Raw genomic sequence first — 21,044 nt, forward strand, 5'->3', positions numbered from 1 at the left:
AGGCTGGTTCCACTGATCTTTCAGTGGATTGGCCACTTCCCTTTTCTAATCGTCCCCAGCTGCCACTCTCTTTGTTTGCTGACTACTCTTGGGGACACTGGTGCTTAGCAGAGTCTCTGCACCCAGGAGGCACATTGTGTTTGCTGACTTTAAGACATGAACAAAACTTACTTCATTTTCTTTTCCATTTCTTCTTCACATTCTTTCTTGGTTATTTCCAACTCTTGCTGATGCTCCTTCCTCAGAGTCCGCAAATCCCTCTGCAAGCGATTCACTTCCTTACGCAGCCGCTGTCTATCCCGCTCAGCCTCCTCTAGTTCAGACCTCAGACCCTCCCACTGAGTCTGTGTGCTAGAGAGCTCTTGGGTCTGGCCTGCATGGGCCTCCAGGCTGCTTCTATCACCATCCCCTACAACTTCCAGGGGCTCTTCTTTCTCTTCCAGCTGCTGCTGGGAAGCCTTCAATGGGCTGGGGCTGGACGTCAGTAGCTCCACTCCCACTCTGACTTCTTCCCTCTCCTTTCTCTCTTCTAATTTCTGGTCCATTTGGTCCTTCCCTGGAAGGATCTTCTGGACCACTCCAATGTCACTCTCCAAGTCTGGCTCTTCCCGCTGCCTTTTCTCCGCCTGTTCCAACTCACTCAGACACTCTTGCATCTCGGCCTGAGGTATTTCTTCACTGCCAGTTTCCCTCTCTGCTTCCTGTCCCATGGGATCAGCAGAGGAGGCTGCCCCAGCTGTGGCCTCTCCTCTTCGCCCCAATGCCCACCTTCCCGTGGATCCAAGCTGCTCACGAAGCTGCTGAATCTCACGCTCTTGCTCCTGCAGCTGCCGGGTCATTGCCATAACCTGGTCGTCTGCTTCTCTTCTGTGCTGTTCTTTCTCTTCCATTTGGGACAGCAGCTGCTTCTTGATGGTGGCAATTTTTTGTTCTGCCTTCTTCTTCAGTTCTGCCAACTTCGCAGCATTTTCTGCATCCAGTCGTTCCTGCAGTGCCTTTAACTCATCCACTTTGCTCTGGCTACTGGAAGTGATGGCATGCTCCATCTCCCTCTGCTGAGCCTCCAGCTTGGACTTCATGGAATGCACCTGCTTCTGAAGCTGCAGCAGCTGCTCCTCCCCGCGTTCTCGGGCATGCCGGACCTGCTCTTCGCTTTCACAGTGTTGCCTCAGCTCTTCTGCTAAGCACGCATTTTCTGCTGTCTTCTGGGCAATATGCTCTTCTAACTCTGCAATTCTTCCTGACTGGATGTTTAACTCAGCTAGTAAATCACACTCCTGTTTCTCCTTTTTGCTCTCCCTTTCTTCAAGTTCCCTCTTCCAACTCTCAAAACTTATTTTTTCCTGATCAAGGTTCTCTTTTAGTGAATTTATCTGTTCATCTTTTTCACTAGATTCCTTTGTTTTTAGCTCCAGTTGCATCTGTAAGTCTTTAATAGCATTTTGATTCTGTGTAATCTTCGACTGTGCTTTCTTCTTCCACTCAGAGAACTTATTCATCCAGTGATCTACCTGTTCAAGAGCTGACGTTTTCTCCTTGTTCAAGGTGTCAACCGTGGAGGACAAGTCTTGGACTTGGCTGAGCAGTTCCTGTTGGGTCTCTTTGTGCTGCTTTGTTATCAGAGATACGACTTCCTCTTTTTCTGTTAGGCTAACACTGTTCTCAAGTTGCACATTCAGATCCCTCACACGTTCGTGAAGGTTGCTGATTTCCAACTTCTTTTCTTGAAGCTCCTCTTTCATCAGGGTGACAGCATTGATGTTTTCCACCAACTCTTTCTTTAGTTGAGTGATACAGGATTCCTTTTCAGAGGCAGCCTGCCGCTGATGGCCTCCTTCTTTCTGTAATGCTTCTTTTTCTGTGACAAGGCCTTCGATGTCAGCTCTCATGCTCTGTATTTGATTTTCTTTTTCTTCTAACTGATAAACCGAATGTTGTAAAGAATTACTTAATACATTATGGTGTTCTGTTGCCTGTCTAAGCTTGGCTTCTAGTTCAGAAATTTTACGAGTTTGAATTAGTATCGCTTCTTTCACTTTAGTTATCTGAAGCTGGCAATGAGAAACCCTAGAAAGAGCAGCCTCAATTTTGCTGTTACTCCTCTCCACCAGCTCACTGGTTTTAGTGTGCAGTAAGGCTTCAGCCTCCTGGCAGCACATATGCAGCTGTGCTGCCAGCTTTCCGGACAGTTTCTCAAAGTGCACGTGTTCGGCCTCAGCTTTCTTCTCATATCCTTCACATGAAGATTTCCAAGCCTGGAGTTGCTCTTCAGTAGTTTTCAACTTCTCAGTCAAGTCCAAAAACCTCTGCTTATCTTTTTCTCCCAGTGTCTTCAGCTCCGTTATCTGTTCGTGAAGAGAAGCTCTTTCAGCCTGCAGCACTTCCAGTTGAACTCTCATGTCCGCTGCATCCTGGGTCAGCGTCATCACCTGCACAGATTTCTGCTTCAGCTTCTCCTCCAACTGCTCCAGCTGAGCACCCTGCTTCTCACCTGCTTCCCTCAGCGAGACCACTTCTCTGCTGTCCTTTTCCCTGCCGGCCCTGACAGTCAAGATCTCCTGCCTGAGCTCAGCTACTTCTTGCTCCTTCTCCTGCAGCTCTCTCTCATGCTTTTCCTGCAGCTCTTCAGCTTGCTGGCTGACCTTCTTTTCCCAGTTTGACACGATGTCATTCAGTTCTCGTTGATGTGCCGCTATGAGACCTTCCACTTGCTCCTGTTGGTTCTTCTTCAGTTCTGAAATTGCATCATTCATTCCAGCAGAACTAGCCTGGGCCATCTCCAGCATTTTTGTATTAAACTGTTTCTCTTTCTGGTTGAACTCTAAATGTGTGTTTTCAAGTTCTTTCTTCAGCTTAGCTTCCTGATCCAACAGTTTCTTCTTGAAATTTTCTTGCACTTCCTTTGCTTTCTGTTTAATTTTTTCCATCTTGATTTCTTGATTCTTCAATTTGTTTTCATATTCCTTTTCCAGAGTCTTAATGCTTTCTTCTTTGGCTAATAGTCTTTGTCGTATATTGTCAATTTCCTGGTTCTGTAGCTCTTTCATGTGTAAAATTTCATTTTCCCTTTCAGTCAAGCTCTGCTTGGTCTGTTCTTGATCTGTACTGAGGTCTTTTAGTTGGGACTCATATTGATCAGTCAGAGAACGTAGTTTCTGATCCATTTCATCGCTGTGTTTCTCCAGCTGCAGCATTAAATCTTGCACCTGAGTTCTGTAAGAATCCAGTTCTGCATTGAGATGACTCTTTTGTACGTCAGCTTCTGCTATTAGCTTCTCAAGGTGCTCTTTATCTGCTTCCGTATCAGCCCATTTCTGTTGCAATTCAGTCAGCTGCCTTTCATAGGCTTTAACCTGCTCATTCGAGTTATTTTGATGAGACTGAAAAATGTCCATCTTATCTGACGCTTGTTTAAGCTCAGTTTCAGCTCTTTTAACAGATTCCTCTAGTTTCTGCTGCTGTGCCTGCTGCTCATCCAGGTGCCGTTCCTTCTCCTTTAAGAGAAGCCCCATGCGATTGATTTCCTCTTTCAGTGTTTTCTCAATATGCTGGACAGACCGTCTCTGCTCTTCCACCATGACGTCCACTTGCTTCTGGTGTCGACTTCTCTCTTCATCCAGCTTGGCCTCAAGCTCCCGCTTTACTTCCTCTTTCTCATTCTTTAAGACAGAGAGCTCTTCTTCCAGATTCTGGCGAATCTTGACTATTTCAGATAACTCTGCTGACAGCGCTTCTAACTCCATCTGCTTTACATCTAGCTTTTCTAGCGTCTTCTCGTTCATCTCCTCTACGTGCCCACGGAACACCGTCTCCTTCTCTCTCAATAACACTGCTGCTTCTTGCTCACATTTTTCTCTGAGAGTCTCCATTTCAGTCTGGTGATGCTGCTTTAGGACTTGAAGCTTCTCTGTCCATAGCTGCTCCTGCTGTCTCTGCAAACTTTCTAATTCTGCTTTATGGTTTTCAACCATGACTGTGATTTCTGTATTGTGCTTGTTTCTCTCAGATTCCATCTGAAAGGACATTTCTTCTACCTGAGTCTTGGTATCTTGAGAGAGCTTTACCAGGGAGCTTTCCAACTCCAGGATTCTCTATAAATAAGAGAATGAATACATGTATTAACTGAGATACACATTGACTAGTATGACTAATATGGACACAATATTTACAAACTGCTTACACAAAACAGAATGATGAGAAATGAGCAATTTTGCAAATCAAATTAGAACCCAGGAAGAATATATCTCTTTCATTGCTAATTTTAAAAAGAAACCATAAAACAAAAAAGCAAAAAGTTCCCACCCTGAATTTAACTCATAATATTTATCAGAGATGGGAGAAAGCTATTACCATAACTTTTTAAACACTGATACTTTAAAGGGAATGTGTCTGACCAAATGTATTTAGGGCCATATTTCTATTAAAGCAAAGACATAAAGAAAACGTTATAGTGATGAGAAGTAATAAATTTGCAACAATTTTGTTTAAACAGAGACATATACCAAGTAGTACCTAAGGGCAGCCATCAACATATGCAAAGGACAGAAAAGACAACCAACTATTGATGAATTAGTCTTTTCAGTCATTCCCACGTTCAATAATGGAATTATATCACCTTTCGAAAATAAATAGGTATATCAAATACACATCAAATGAAACACATTTATTAATAAATTAGTGAAAAAAAGTATTGTTTCTATTTTAGCAATGTATGAATGGATACATGGCACTAGAACCATATTTCAGAGGTAGGAGGAAATATAGATCAGGCTTTAGTAAACTAAGGCCCACAAGAAAAGCAACCTCTTTTCATATAGTCTACAAAGTTAAGAATGACTTTTACATTCTTTTAAATCAAAAATAGGCTTTGGGGGCCTGATGTAGCCCACAGGTTGTAGTACGCCAACCTCTATCACAGCCATTACTCAGAGCAACACCATCATCTAACATATAAAGAAACGGAAGCCCAGAAACACTAAAGTGACTTGTCCAAAGACATATCCCTAGAATTTTTTTTTTAACTTACAGTTCTATAGGTCTCTGTTTCTTGCTGTAGGTCCCGAAGCTTATTCTCACTTTCTAAGAGTAAAGCTTTTTTCTGCAATTCTAATTCTTCAAGAGCTAAGGATTCCTGCTCTTTTTCTTGACTGGTCTTCAAATACTCTGTCTGATTATTTTCCTGTGATAAAAAAAAAATGATCAAGCCATATTTCATTATGGTCATGACAATCACAAGTTAGAATAAAAAAAGTAAAATCTCATTAATGTGGAAGATAAGAATTTGGCTGAGTTGTAGAAATTATGCTGTATAGAATATTTTGAAACAAATACAATTACTTTACAAGTAGCTAGAATTAATTTGACCAAGAGCTTCAATAACATGAAACATTTATATGCACCCAGTGTAATAAGGGCTATCTTTTCAATTTATACTTACACTGCTTATATACCAATAGTCACTTCTACCATGCTGGAAAACAATTTTCCTAAATAGGCTGACACTTCCTTGTGCTCCAGCTCAAACTGTTAACTGGGGTGCTAGATACCTTTCATTTGCTTAGTAAGGCCCTTTTTCCATTAGGAATCAGAAACTTAAGCCAGACACTATTCCAATTATCCCAGATTCCAAATTAGTGAAATTCAAATTAATGAGGGTTTAAAGCATGACAAAATAACTACCAATTAAGAAAGGAGAGACATTGGCATATACATCAAGTACTTTTAAAGAACTCAATAACTGCTGACTACTGGTAATCTTGATAAACAATAAACAGAAAAATTAACTTACTTGCCTTTCCATGTTCTATTTTGCTGAAACAAGGAAACACAGCCTTTCCAGTCTGTGTTAGCTAATCTTTGTCTGGCAGAATCACTATTAACATGACGACAACCATCACAGTCCTAAGATCATTGCTTCTTCATAAATTCTTCCTGCTAGCATGGTTGCTGTTCAATAAATTAAATTGTTTTTAAAAATGTCAATGGAAATGTAAGCTCATTGACATGGACACTCCTTGCAAAAGGAGTAACAACACATGGATGCCTTGTTTCCCCAAGCAATTCTTATCTCCTTTCTTTTATAGATCACAGAGAATTCACCAAATCCGTCAAATGCTTCCACTAACCTTCTTAAAGATCAAGGCGCTAATGAAGCATGGGGCCATGCCTCTAGTATCCTTCATTGGCATGATGCGTCAGTCACCTCTAGCTATCCTTCCTAAAGAATGTCCCCAACATCACTTCTTAAGCATTGGTCATCCTAGAGAGATATCAGACTTCACTCTCACCAACATCTCCCCACTGTTTTCCAGGCCACCTACAACTTTAATCCCTCAGGAATTGTGATTTTCCAAGATGTGCAACGCTAGAAGGTAGCTGAAAGAATATTTATATTGAAAAAATGGAAGACTGCACCAACAGGGACGCCCTGAGATCACCTAAAGACCCCAAAATTCACTTATGTGCCACGCTGCCTCTCAAAGGTCACGCAACAAACACACACTCAAAGGTGTTTTGGAGAAAGTGGCAGAGTTAGGTGAAATCTAGTTTTGAATACTGCGTCTGACATTTACTAGCTGTGTGACGTTTGGCAGGTGACTGAGGCTCTTTGGGGCTCAGTTTCCTCATCTATATGATAAAGAGGTTGAACCAGATGATATCCAAGATCCCATTGAGCTCTGAATCGATGACCCATGACCCTGTTTTCACTGAAAGAGAAAACATAAAATAGAGATACAAATACAGGGAAATGGAATGCCTTAAAGAAGATTCAAAAGTCCAGCATAAGAGACAAGTTTACATAGCAGACGTTCTGAAGAAGATTTGCGGGTTTTAGCGACTGTAAATTCAAGCAGCCAACAGTGTGAATGCAAATGCACCTTCGCAGAGTACTGGCTTATAGGAATCAAAGTTAGGATAGTCTTGCTGTCTTTGGCCTTGGTTTGACCATATCTGGAATCCAGGTTTTCCTGTCTAAATGCTGAGGAGTGTCCTGGGAAGAGCACCTACAGAGTGGCAAAAGGCCTTGAGACCATGCCACATAAATATCAATGGAAAGAAACAGGAATATTTAGCCTAAAGGAGAAGCCTACAGGGGAACATGAGAGCTGAATCCAAGCGTTTGGAGGACGGGATGGTCTATTTCTGCTTGGCCCAAGAAGGCACGGATAAAGGAACTCACAAAATCACCAATTCGGCCCAACTGCCTGACAAGAAGATCTGTAAGAAACAGAATGGACCACCTCAAGAAGTGATGGGCTCCCCTTCGCTGAAGGTCTTCAGAGGCTAGAAAACCTCCAGTCAAATAAGTCATAATGGGGGCTCCCTTCAGATACAGGATGGCACAGTGTCAGAGATCCCTTCCTAATCTCTAATTCTGAATCTATGACTAAAATGCATGCTACCTATAAATAGAAGACATCTCCAAAATCAGAGTTCTTTGAAAGTGATTCACCAAAACAATTTACGCATAATTACCACGTAAAACAAATCTATTTGGGAGAAAGCTGCTATTTTCAATAAAAGTAACTATTTTACATTTTTATAAGATGAAGGGTCCCATTAGCAAGTATTCTGCAATTTTTCTTTCACCACATTCCCTGTTGAACATCCCATCTAAAATAAAGATAAAATTGTGTAACATCAAAAGATGGTACCAATGGGGACATTTACTTTAAGCAAAGAATGGTTACCAGCACTTGCCACCATCCTCCTCTTTCCATGGTCTCTACACACCTGGGTGGGGAAAGAAGGGAAAGGATTTCTCTATCCTACATCATCCCATCATCTCCTTCCGGGTCCCAAAGTCTGCTTCCGCTACTTGGCCCAGATTCTCTGGGGAACTTAAAAAAGGCTCCTGACTTTCTCTCACACACACAAATAATCAAAAAGCTACCCACTGATGTCAGTTTTAGAAATGGAGAACATTTGGACAGGCATTCGGCCCTAGAGCACTTCCTCACTAAATTACAATGCTTAGATACACCACTACTGAACAGACCCAACACCACCAGCCCCTCCCCCACCTCCACTTGACACTACACTCCATGGAAGCCATTATCCAGCAATAAGGAGCTGCTCTGTCCTCATAAATCTATAAGGAAAAGAAGTCAAGGCCAGATCAGTCTAAGTACAAGGTCCTTGGCCTCCATTTGTCCACAAGCAAAGTTGGAGAGAAAGGTGTGGCCTATATCCAACTAATACAGAAACTGCTGCTAATTATTAAACCTATTTTGACAAGTGTTAATTTTTAGTACTGCCTTATTATGTAAAAAATTATCCTATTTTATTTTGTTAAGCTAACTGAACATTTTAATCTTATCTCTTGTTTTTCTCCCCTAAAATTAAGAAAATAAACCTATTACAAGCTTATGAAACATTTAAATAACCTATGCAAAATATTCCACATAGAACAGCTCATTTACCTAAAATTATTAAGAAATGGAATATTTTACATAAATTAACTTTTAAATAACTGAACTTCACCCTTCTAACAACTAAGTCTCATTTTAAGCATTTTTAAAAATTAAAATTCTTCTAAAATATATCACATATTTCTTGGCTTTATTAAACAATATATCAAAAGTAATTTAACACTGTTCTGATAATTCAGTCTTGACGAGGTTATGAAGGCAAGGCTATTTGTCCTTAAATTAAGAAGTCTTGAGTTGCTGATAGAAATTGGGATGTTCCTGAGTCTCTCTCAAAGTCCACTGTCACTCATTTCTTTTTTTAACTTTATTTTTATAGTATTTTACTTTTTTCCCAATTACATATAAAGGCAAATTTCAAAGACATTTTTTAACAATTCTAAATTTCAAATTTTCTGCCTTTTCTCATTTACTCCTTCCCTAAGATGGTAAGCAATTTGCTATAGATTATATATGTGCAATCATGTAAGTCATTTTCATATTAGTCATATTAAGAAAGAAGAAACAAACCCAAAGAAAAAAACACATAAAAAATACAGAGAATAAAATCTAGTCTACTTTGATCTGCATTTAGATGCCATCAGTTCCTCCTCTGTATGTCGAGAGCATTTTCCATCATGATTTTTTTGGAATTATCTCATATCACTGTATCACTGAAAACATATGCTATCGTTTCTAAGGAGTGACAGTCCACTGGCACTGTTCTGGTAATCTACTCTCCACTGTAAGTTAAAAATTATAAAACTGCTGGGAAAACCAAACAACTTAACTTGTAACATAATGGACTAATTTCCAAACAATTTAAAATGAACATCCTCAGACCTGAAGGCAGAGCTCTCTGAGAGTTACTCCTGGAGCTCACAGGCTTGTTCATTTCTTTTCAGTTCCAGTTGAGAATGAAAAAAGTCTCATTTCTGGATCAGGGTGATTTCAAAGTACTTTGCAAAACAACCCAAACAAAATATACGGATGCTCTTATGCTTAATTACAAAAACCAATACAGCAAATACTTACAAGAGCCGCTTTCAACTGCCTCTGAAATTCTTCCTCCCGTGCCTGAAATTTCTCATTGAGCTCCTTCTCCTTGTTAGCAAGCTCCCCAGCATATGTCTTCTGTAGCTGAGCAATTTTCTCTTCAGACGTTTTCTGAAAAATCAGTCAAATGGGCACAGTTAAGGTCCCTGGAAAGCAACACTCGTGCTGAACTACAACAGTGATGAGAAATGGGAGAAAGTCCAATTCCACCCAATGATCCTCCGAGTCACTGAACTGCATAAATCACTTTACACATCCTTGGTGCTATAAATCTGTTATACAGTGTTTAGCATGTGCTCATGGAAACTAAACCACTTCAGCAAACAGTGTAACATTTTTTAAATAGAGATTACTATCCATTTAAAAATATTAACAACTGATAGTGAGACTATTCTTGGTTTCCCAATTCTTTGAAGCTTCTCCCATGTGAACTGTCTTCAGAAACCCTCAGAGTCTTGTTTCTAGGGCATGGCCTCAGTCATTACTACCACAAAGGTGACCACCCCATTTGGCACATCCCTAACCCACAGCAAGAGCAAAAGATGGGGCCTTAGAAAGAATTCCAAACATTTTCACAAGTACAAGACAGGGAAATCCTGGTTAAAAAAGAAGTTTATCACATAAGACACAAAACAGAGGCGTTTGTGTACTGCAATTTCCATACAAATCAACAATATCATGTGACAGTCACAAAAGCAGCTACAAACCTGGGCCACACTGAGTGGCAGAGCTTTCAAAACTAAGGAAGACAGTCCCATTGTCCTCTGTGCCAGTGGTCAGACTGACATCTGAAGAACTGTATCCAACTCTGGGCACTCCATTTTAGGAAGGACAATGATAAGGTAGAAAGTGTCCAAAGGAGGGCAATCAAGAAGGTAACGGTTGTCATGAGAACTGGTTAAAGAAATTAGGGACAGATCAAGGCCACAAATATTTATCATGCACTTACTATGTGCCACTTACCATGCTCAGAGATCAGAATACAAATACAAGCATACAAGTGAAAAGACAATCACTGCCCTCAAAGGGAATAAACTTCATCAAAGGAAGTCTCTCCCCATTCCAGGTGGTCCTCCTCCTGCTATCAATCTGATCTTCCTAAAGTACAGGTCTCACTGTGTCATTTTCTCAACCCACCCCACATTCCATCAACTCCTACGGGTCAAATATAAAACCTTTTGTCTTTTAAAGCCCTCCACAACCTAGACTTCTCCTACCTTAGCAGTCTTCATATTCCTTCTATCCCAAAGTACTCTTTGGGATAGACATGGGCATCGGTTTCCCAACATCATGAATTTTCTTTTTTTAAAATAAGATTTATTTATATTTTTCAATATGCAAAAATCTGCCTTCTCTCCCTTCCTTCTCCTCTTCCATGGCCAATGAAAATAAAAGAAAAACAGAATCCCTCTTTTGAACATGTATAGTTAAGCAAAACACATTTCAGCACTTGTCCTTATCCAAAAGAGAGGGAGAGAGAGTGTGTCCCACTCTGCACAGTCCTTCACCTCTCTATCAGGAGAGGACAGGCTATTTCTTTACTAGTCCTCTCATCGTGGGTAGCATTCCACTGATCATAACTCTTAATTCTTTCAAAGCTGTCACTGTCATTGAGCATGACGTTTGCCAGGTTCTGTTTATTTTACACTGCATCAGCTCATATAACAGTTCCTAAACTTCTTGAAACCATATGCTTCAACATTTCTTATAACATAATACTATTCCACCACATTGATACACTCTAACTTGTTCAGTTTATGGGCATTCCCTGAGATTTCCATTCTGTGCAACCTCAAAAAGAGCAAGAAATACATTTTTTACATCCTTAGCATTTCATTTTCTTAGGACTAATGCTTCCCTCAAATCCCTCTAATTATCCCTTCCCCCCTTTCCTATTTTCTCCTGGAGGAAAATGTATTTCTCTACCGTGTGTGTGTGTGTGTGTGTGTGTGTGTGTGTGTGTGTGTGTCTTTTCTTCCCCCTTTGATCAGTGCAGATGACAGTAAGTTTCAAAGTATCAGCTACTTTCCCAATCCCCACCTCTCTTCTCCATTTTTGTAGAGACATCTACTTGCACACCTTAATTATGTCACATAATGATCTCTGGCTCTGGGCAGCACTTCTTGGTCAGACCCTGTGCAGAGCATCCACAGATCTATCTTCAGTCTACCTAAGTCTACCTGACCTGGAAAAATGACTCACTATGGCTTTTTCTTGGATTTCCTGATCAGATTTCAGTCTAGGGCATTTTGGGGGGTTTGTCTGGATGACATTTGAGCCTTTTCCTGACACCTTACCATCTTGGTCCTGCACAACTGTGTACTTTTTCAATGGCTGTGTCTCCCCCCTCATCTCCACCTCCTGGCTTCTCTGGTTTCCTTCAAATGTCAGCTAAGGCTTCTCTCCACAAGAAGAGTTTTCTGATTCCCCCTTAATCACAGTGCCTCCTTCTCCTAATTACCTCCCATTCACCCCACCTATTTCATTTGTCCATAGTTGTTTGTAAGTTGTTTCCAGCTCCTGAGGCGCAGTAGCTGTCTTTTGCTAGTGCTAATCCTGTCACAGAACAGGCACTAGCCTGTTGACTGACACAAAGACGGAATGCAAGAAGAGACACTCCAAATGGCTAAAAAATAATGACTCATCAATGCCATGCAACACCAGCACAGGGAGGTGTTCACATAGGGGGGCAGCTGGGAGCACTGCGGCAGACAGAGCCCTGGGCTGGGAATCAGGAAGACGACTCCTTGCTGAGTTTAAATCCAGCCTCAGACACTTCCTAGCTGTGTGATCCTGAGCAAGTCACTTCACCCTGTTTGCCTCAGCTTCCTCATCTGTAAAATGAGAAGGAAATGGCACTCTAGTATCTCTGCCAAAAAAAAAAAAAAATACAAAGAGTCGCGGAGAGTCGGATGCGACTGAATAACAACACTGCATGATACCATGAAAAGAGAGCTGAACTGAAGTCACAGAACCCAAGTTAGATTCCCCAGCCCTGTCACTTACTCTAATCTGAGTCTTAGTTCCTCCATCTGTAAAAATCACTGAGTTAGACTAGAAAGGGAACTGAGTATCTCCTTCCAATAACTGTAGTTTTTACACGGCACTTGTTAGCTCACAATAGTGTTTATCTAAGCCTACTATGAGACAGACTGAAACAATGTAACTACAACCATTCTGGAGAACACTCTGAATTAGGGAAACAAAGTTCAAGGCCGCACCCTATGACAGACAACACTGCTAGGCCTACACAGCCCAAAGAGGCCACTGACAAAAAGAAAGGCTTCAAAGACACCAAAACTGTTAAAGTAAGACTTCTGTGTAAAGAGCTAGAAACATGAAAATGTCCTTCAATCAGGGAATGGCTGGACCAATTGTGGCACATGAACGTGATGACTGCTGCTGTGTTGGAGGAAACTGAGTATGATGAAGCTTGGGAAGACTTACATGAACTGGTCTTTGGCTCCCACAAACAAGGCACTGCAGCTCTAGCCTTCGGGCATTCTCTCCAGGTCCCCCATACTTGGAATGCTCTCTGTCCTCATCTGCCTCCTGGCTTCTTTTAAAGTCCCAACTAAAACCCAACCTTTACAAGAAGGTCTTCCCTCTCTTAATGATATCCTATTCATCTGGTATAGTTTGTTTTCTATACATTTGTTCACCCATCATCTTCCTGTGAGCTTCCTGAGGATAGGGACTGTCTTTAGCCTCTTTGTATAATCCCAGCGCCTAGCACAGAGCCTGGCACATAATGGGCATATATGTTTATCAAGTGATTGATCATGATGATTAAAACAACATAAACAAGGAAAAAAACACAAAACAACTGAAAATAAATGTTGCAAAAATCATAAAAAACAACTTGGCTCCAAAGAAGAAATGTAAGAAAAAACTTTCCCCAGCTGCTTTGTGGAAGTCAGGGTCAACAGCGGTGTAATATTACAGACAACATCTGATTTTTTTCCAATGAGCTGATCAGTTTTGCTGACACTTTTTCCTCTTGCTCTCCTTTTTTCTTTCTATTTTATTTCAATTTTTTTTAACAATAAAGGATGGCTTTCTGGGAGGAGAAATGGTGAAGAATAGAGGGGGAATCTAGAACATGTAAGAACAAAAAGATATCAACAAAATCGATTTCAAAACCACATAGAATACGTTACAGTGCTAATTAGTGAGAAATTGCCATTAACTTCTCTCTTATACATTTATTTTTTCGATTAAACACAAAATAAAAAAATTTTAAACCATCCATTTTGATTTCTAAGTCTAATGGAATCTCACCTTCATAATGTCTACCACTTCCTGCTTTACCCGGCTTAGCTCCTGCTGCAGATTTATTCGTTCTTCTTCGCTTGTTTTTTCAATTGCTTTTATCTGTTCATCCATTTCTGCTTTCATTTTTTTCCGGGCTTCTTCAGTTTTTTGTGCTGTGCTCAAAGCTTTCTCAAGTTCCTCAAAAGCTAGAATGAAAAGAGAAAATAGCTTGGGAAATACATGCTACCACCGAAACCTGGGCTTCACGTTCACTCACGGGGAAGAGAGGCAGCAACAGGACAGGGGAACAACATGGTTTTCTTTTTGGCTGAGGATGCGACTCTTAGAGTCGGCCAAATGAGATCCAGTAAGAGATGATGACTACTTCCTGTCTGTCTTTCTTGGTCTCCATGAATAAACTGTGAAATGACCATTTTCAATGATTTCTATGCGCACTTACCTACAAATATTTGTGCCTAAGATTTTCTCTCATTCATTTCCTCTCATTTGGTTATTCTCTCATCATCAATAACAGTGTGAAGAAGAAAGAACCAATTGAGTCCAAATTATTTCAGGTCTGACTTCCAGTTGCTGACAAGGAATCAGCTTCCTCATCTCCCTAAAAACTTCTCAGGCACTCGCTCTGTGTAGGGCGTTGCTGCTCTGTCCTCATCTGCCTCCTGGCATGGGATGGGGACCATCCCTGTATCTCCTGGGCATGAATGTGAATAATCTCAAGTATGGGGAAAAAAAATATGTTGCTAAGACTGGGATAAAAAATGTTCAGATCCAAGAAGGAAAAAAAACAATGGGAGTGGAGTAAGGAACTTACCGCTGGCATTTGGCAACATTTGGAAGTCACTGATCCTGTTTAACATGGATTATGTGCCACAGAGGATGAGGTACCTTATACAACAGTACCTGAGTCACACACTGGAAATGGACTAAGAGAGGGATAGTTAAGCCTACACAGCAAAATTATGAGAGTTTGGAATAATGTGCGTTCCCCTGCACACACTCTGAAGATCTAACAGTGAAAAGTTGCCCCGTTCCTGCACTTCCAATTCTCTCCAGGCAGGAAGTCCTCTGTCTCACATTGTTTAGAGGGGAAAGGTCTAGAATGAGTCTGGGAGAAATAGAATTCCAGTCCCAGTGCAACTCCCTTCTAGCACTATGACAATGGCTAGGTCACTGAGGCTCTTTGGAGCTTCAGATCCCACATCTATAAAATGGTAGAAATCATAACTATCCTCTCTCATTCACTAGGTTCTTGTAAGCAAAATGCTGCCACCATAAAATGCTCTGTGTACACTGTTATTATTGAGTAGTCCTATAAAATGCATCTGCTCAATCTAAGGAACCTCCTCTATAGTTCACCTCTGTTACTGTTGTACTATCAACTTGAACCCAAAAGTACAGAAATTTCTTGAAGAAAAGGACAGTTTCATTTTTGCCTTTGGACCCTCCAGTATCTAACTTGGCAAACTAAAATGTTTCCTTGAAGTATGATTCATCTTTTCCATGTTATGATTTCAATCAGATCTAACCTGTCTCAGATAGCGCAAATTTTAAATCTAAAAGGGACTTTCATAAAGCATAAATTTCTTACTTTACAAATAAGACACCTACAGCATGCCCTGTGCTAACTGATGACAGTTTTCCCTTCTGAGATGAAGGTCTTCTGTTCTTTAAGCAATACTCCTTACCCTTGCAATATTCTAAAACACAAAATGAAGGCTGGTGAAGGGTTAAGTGGGAGAATAGAAACCCCTACTTTACCAAATCAACCATTCTCAGGTATTGTCTGATACCGTTCAGACACTGGCAGTGTCTGACACCTGCCAAAACACAACCCATATCATCTGAGCCTGACACACTGAATCTCACACTTTGTTCTGCCTCCCTCCTGCTTTAAAGAAGTTTAACCGCAAGGAGGTTTTTTTAAAAATGAACTTTGTGAGTGTGTATGCGTCTAAAAGCACGTATCATTTAAAATTTATTTTGAACTCTATATTTTGCCCAAAATTAGATTACTTCCCTAAGAAAATACCTACACAAAGCTAGAGATCCAATTTTAATTTAAATGCTTAGCATAGTAACTGGTATATGGTAGGTGTTAAATAAATGTCTATTGACTGAGTGTATACTGCCAGTTTTTCATTAACAAGAAATGTTTCGCCTCATAAACTTTAAAATCTTTAGATCAGTAGGATCAATGTAATTTTTCTTCTGGCCAGTACATGCTTTATAGTATTCTAAAATTTCTGATTCTTCTATCTTTAGATATCTTAATAAATGCTTCCATCCCTAGTGACATGCGCTTATTTAAGCACTAACTATAAGATAGCATTTCCTGAATTTTAATATAATTACTCTGTTAGGTATAAAAAGAGGGGAGAAGGACAGGGAGAGAAGAAAAGTGCATCAGCCCCCATTGCCACAGGCCCCCCAACATGCAGCAGGGACAGCTGACTCACCACAATCCCACCACAACACCAGCAGGAAAGCTAAATAAGACTAGCAGACTATCACAAGAATGCATTTGTTTCCTTTCAAAGTAAAATTCTATGTATCTCAGGCAATCACTATTTTCAAAAGAACATTAACAAGATAATTTGCAGAAGAAAACTAGTATCTTAATAAATAAACCTCGCAAAAATTTAAATTAGTTGTCAGACAGTTAAGCACAAGGTAGAATTTTATTACTCCTAAAGCCTCACTTTCCTCTTATTAAAACTTTAAGTTAAGATTTATTTAAAAATATAGGAATAATCAAACCTGTAAGGACTCAAGATAAGCTTAAATGAGGAAGTCAGCCAGCTCCGTAGCATGCAAACCTTAAGGGGATACGTGGGAAAGAAACTACTTTTAGTCTGACTGGAGTCACGGAAAAAGAGGAAGCCAAGACACAGGTGCAGATGGCCTCCTCTATCTTCCTAACATTGTTTCTCTGCTAAGCCTACCAGGATCCTGGGACTCAAGGCAGTAGCACCCTCAAAAGTCCCAGACTAGATCTGGAAATAGGCTGGCAAGGACCGAAAGGAAGGCTAAAATGCCACATACCACTTTGAAAAAGCACACTGGTGCCCAGACTAAATGTGCGATCTTTAGATAACGTACATGTTGCCTCTGACCACACAAAAGACGCCATGCCTTCACTGTGTCAGATAAGGAGCACTAAACAAAAGGAAAAGACAAGGAAAAAATGAAATAACCATGTACTTTATAGAGCCACGTAAGACTTGGCAGTCTAACAAAATGTTCATATATTATTTAAAGTGGTCTTTAAAAAAACCCTGAGCCAAAAGTAAGAATCCTCATCCTTCACTCAACCTGTTCAGGCATCACTTCTTGAGTAAAAGAGGATGAAGCCAGCTGACTTAAACAAAAAATGAAGCAATGCTACCATCCAGAGACAAAAATTGGATAAAGCAACACATAAAATTAGGGCCTCCAAATTGGTACTGAAAATTTGGAAGTAACAATAAAATTTTCCCCCCAGTAATGCTGCCTTCCCAAACCACCAGCATTTCTTCAAAATAAATGCACATGTATAATATTTCTATGAACTAGTCTTTGGTTTCCTATGCAAATTAGTCTATAATTCAAAGCCCAGAAAAATATCAACAAGACCTTTAAAAAAGTAGGCTGCCTGATAACGGGTAAACTGAAGACATGACCCTGGTCAGAACTTTTTTTCATTACTACTACTGTTTACTCCCGGCAGATTAATCATTCAAATGAAACTAAGTGTGAAAATGATCAGTGAAAATGTTGCCATCAATATTTTTGCAACTTGTCATGGGGGGGAGTGAACTATCAAATTAATAAAGCATATTTTCACCACACTAGATAACTTGAAAGTTTTAAATTAGAGGCTACTCATTTCACAAATCAAAACTAAAGAAATATGGTCAATTGAGAAGGAATAAAATATAATTCATCTAGAAAAAAGACTATCTATTGCTATCCAATAATCACCTTATCAAAACACTCTGCAAGCACCTCCCTCTGTGTGAAGCTAGTCTGAGCATGTGACCACTAGGTGTGATCGAGTATGTAATAACTGAAATTTTAAGTAAGCATTCATTAAGATTTAAAACAAGTAAATATTTCTTAGTTTAAACAAGTTTTTTTTTTTTAATATCACTTCCATTTATGTTTTGTATTGCCTGAGAAGCACAGAATTTTCTTTATAAAGCCTATTCCAAGCACCCAGCATAAGAAAAATTAGCCCTTACCCCAGTCCTGTTCATACAAGGCTTGGGAAAGGCACCATGATTCACTTATTGGCATGTTTGGATGCACAAAAATAAGATGATTGGAGAGATTTAAGGCTACAAAAATACAAACTGGCTGCTTGTCACATAATTAACAATATTTAAATACGAATATTGACACATGCACAAAAACTATACGTGACTTTAACATCAGTGAGTGTAAACTACGTTTTTATTTAAAATGCCATTGCTCATCCCTCTCCAGCTCTACATCTTATACTGAGACAACACGATGGACACATCGAACCTGAAAACCATAAAAAGTATACCAGAGGCCTTCCCTTATTGATCTAGCAGGTTTACATCTAATAAATATACAAATTTAATTACAGCACCCACACTAACATTAACAGCTTAAAATTCAGCCCAGGCAACTCTTGGCATGGAAGGAGTACAAAGCAAGAGAAGTTGTATGTTACAAACAGCTTGCAAAACTTCCTTCAACCAGGTTATATTCCTCAGTGAAAAGGAGAATTTTGCATAAGCATTATAACCCATGGAAACTAATTACATGGTCAAGTACACTATGAATGAATCAGAGTTAAGAGTAACAATCATAAGGCCTAAGATTCAATTTTCCAAACATACACTGGGAATAACTGGTTTGGAAGGAGTCTTGAGTTACATGGCAACATAGTTACTCTCTGCTGGTGGGAGTTTGGAGCTGAAATGTCCTAACAAGCCTGCTAATTAACAGATGCCACAACTACTCTGTTACTTTGTACTCCTGTAAAACACATTTAATGCTTCCTACTTCTACATTTACTACTTCTTGGTGGACCAGACCACATCAAAAAGATGAAATTCCAAAAAATAAAATACACGGCAGTTTTCCAGTTTCAAAGTTGTACTAATGAATTCTCAACATATTCATTTAAACGATTCTGTATTTTCTTAGCCCAAAGAAATATGGTAGCAATGACAGTTGGGTGTTGCTTCAAATGGCTTATCAATCATTTTCCAGAAGGAAGAAGATTCTTCCAAAGCAGGAAAACGAGCCTAAGGAGACAAAACAAAGTTGGCCTGCCAGGGTTAACAGGACCACCACATTCCCAAGTGATCGTGGTAAATGTCATGAGACTATACCACTCTCAAAGAGAGCAAGCCAAAGTCCTAACCCTCCCCAAATATAGATCATTTCTAACAATTCATCTAGAAACACAAAGCCTAGAAGACTAAAGTTATTTTCTATGTAAAGTAGCAAGCCAATTTCTGGGTTCTGACTCAGTGACAAAAGAAAGGCCATTATTTGTGAACATCCACCATCAAAGGACGTGATCGTTAATCGCTTTCATGTTTCTTTTCAGCTGCAAAATTAAGTCTTTCACAGTTGAAAATACACTGAGAGCTGATTTCTAGGTGACATGTTCACTCTTTAAAGGCTTAAGGACTATAAGCTTTAAAAAATACTTAATGCTTTTCTTAAAAGTATACTTTCTATATGGGTAGGCCATGGAACAAGAATGTTACAGTAGCCAACTCCTTCAAAGCCTAGAAGTTGCCTCTTTTTTACTTCTCCAAATGTTCACAAGCAGAAGATTTATGGAATCCAATTTATTTTGGTTGACCTTTCCTTACTCCTCGGTACTTAAATGGAATCCTTCCATCCTAATACATACATACACAGTGTAACTGCAAAAGAATGTGGTTAGGTTTGGAACATTCGGTCCAAATGGATCTTCTAGGATCAGATGAAATGCAATCAGTAAGCAACACTACTTCACAAACTAAATGCTATATGGCCAGTCCAACAGCAACCACTTTTAGGCAATAGTCCTGGAAAATCAAGAATTCAAAAGAGAGGCTTTTTAATTGTATACAAAGACACTTACAGCTGTGCAGCACAAAGGTTTTCCAAAAGTGAGCAAATCTGTTTTAAAACATGCATACTAATTTTGTCTAAGAGTACATCTGCTTCATTACCAATGCCTTTAAAAGGCACATTTATACAATTCGATTACCAGAAGAAGAAATCATCTGACAAAGTAAATATTTATGGGAATACATCTTATACAAACCATCACTAAAAGAAACACAACTAAGCTGCTGTCTGTGTTTTGCCCAGGCACAATAAGCCTATGGACTGGGCTGACTCTGCCTGTATCAGAACTCACCTGGGACAGCAACCCCCAGGTGGGACAGCGACCCCCAGGTGAGACAGCGACCCTCAGGTGGGACAGCGACCCTCAGGTGGGACAGCGACCCAGGAGGGACAGCGACCCAGGTGGGACAGCGACCCCCGTGGGACAGCGACCCCCAGGCGGGACAGTGTCCTATTCACAGCATGGCCCTTTTTTTGATCTGCCCCCTCATCTCCTGCCCCTTTTAAAGCTCATCCCATTCTGCACTTAAGACACTCTCAAAGCCATCACATTTTCCACCTTGGCAGAATGCGATCTCCAATTCTCAATACTAGCTTTCCTGTGCCTGACCACAACCACTGCCAGCAGTAACAGTGTGAAGCCTGCTGGAAAGGCCTGGCAAGATGATGGAAAAGGAGATGGATGAGTACACTTTCTTTCTGTATGGTGCCTTTAAGGAAAAACGTGCTTAAGCCCTACTGCTATCCCTTAAGCCATCCTTGGGACCTGTTCAGAGACTACCCTGAAAAAGGCTGTCTGTAGCCAACAGTCACCATTAGCCCTGCCACAAGTAACCTCTGATTCTGGGCTGTAACTCAGAGATGCAGAAGTTTTACTATGACAGCAGAAGCCAATGGCTCCCCCCTGCGTATCCTAGGAGATTATCAGCCCTATTCTACCACTCACCTTCATCAAGGATCTACAAAAATACCAATGAAACTCACTTTGAATACCATTCTTTTGCCTCTATCTTGGTCTCAGTGGACAGCTTGTCCTCTGTTTTCTACTTAGCAATTAATTCTCGAGTATTTCTCACCTTTCATAACTGTAACTGACTTCCAACTACACAACTTCAACTGAGTCTCTCACACAAGCTCTAATACTTACCCCATAGTCACTTCAAATTCAAATGCTTCATCTCCTCTTCCTTCCTCCCTTTCCCAGAATCACTTTCTTTCTGGGGT

At 40.2% G+C, this 21,044-nt stretch overlaps 1 protein-coding gene across 7 annotated transcripts in view; it reads right to left on the reverse strand.

Annotated features, from left to right (window-relative positions):
* The window catches only part of GOLGA4 (golgin A4), a 102,336-nt gene that overhangs the window by 25,993 nt on the left and 55,299 nt on the right, over positions 1–21,044 (reverse strand). For all 7 annotated transcript variants that reach the window (XR_011964818.1, XR_011964819.1, XM_072598899.1 and 4 more), the window contains 4 exons: positions 13,746–13,924; positions 9,444–9,575; positions 5,027–5,179; positions 172–4,091 (listed from right to left, as the gene is read on the reverse strand). Coding sequence is in view for 5 of the 7 variants with exons in the window: in XM_072598899.1 (XP_072455000.1) it covers positions 172–4,091; positions 5,027–5,179; positions 9,444–9,575; positions 13,746–13,924 (4,384 nt within the window). In the remaining 2 variants the exon portion in view is untranslated. The remainder of the gene's footprint in view (positions 1–171; positions 4,092–5,026; positions 5,180–9,443; positions 9,576–13,745; positions 13,925–21,044) is intronic.

Source organism: Notamacropus eugenii, chromosome 3 (assembly GCF_028372415.1).
Source record: "Notamacropus eugenii isolate mMacEug1 chromosome 3, mMacEug1.pri_v2, whole genome shotgun sequence".
NCBI classification, from domain to species: Eukaryota; Metazoa; Chordata; class Mammalia; order Diprotodontia; family Macropodidae; genus Notamacropus; species Notamacropus eugenii.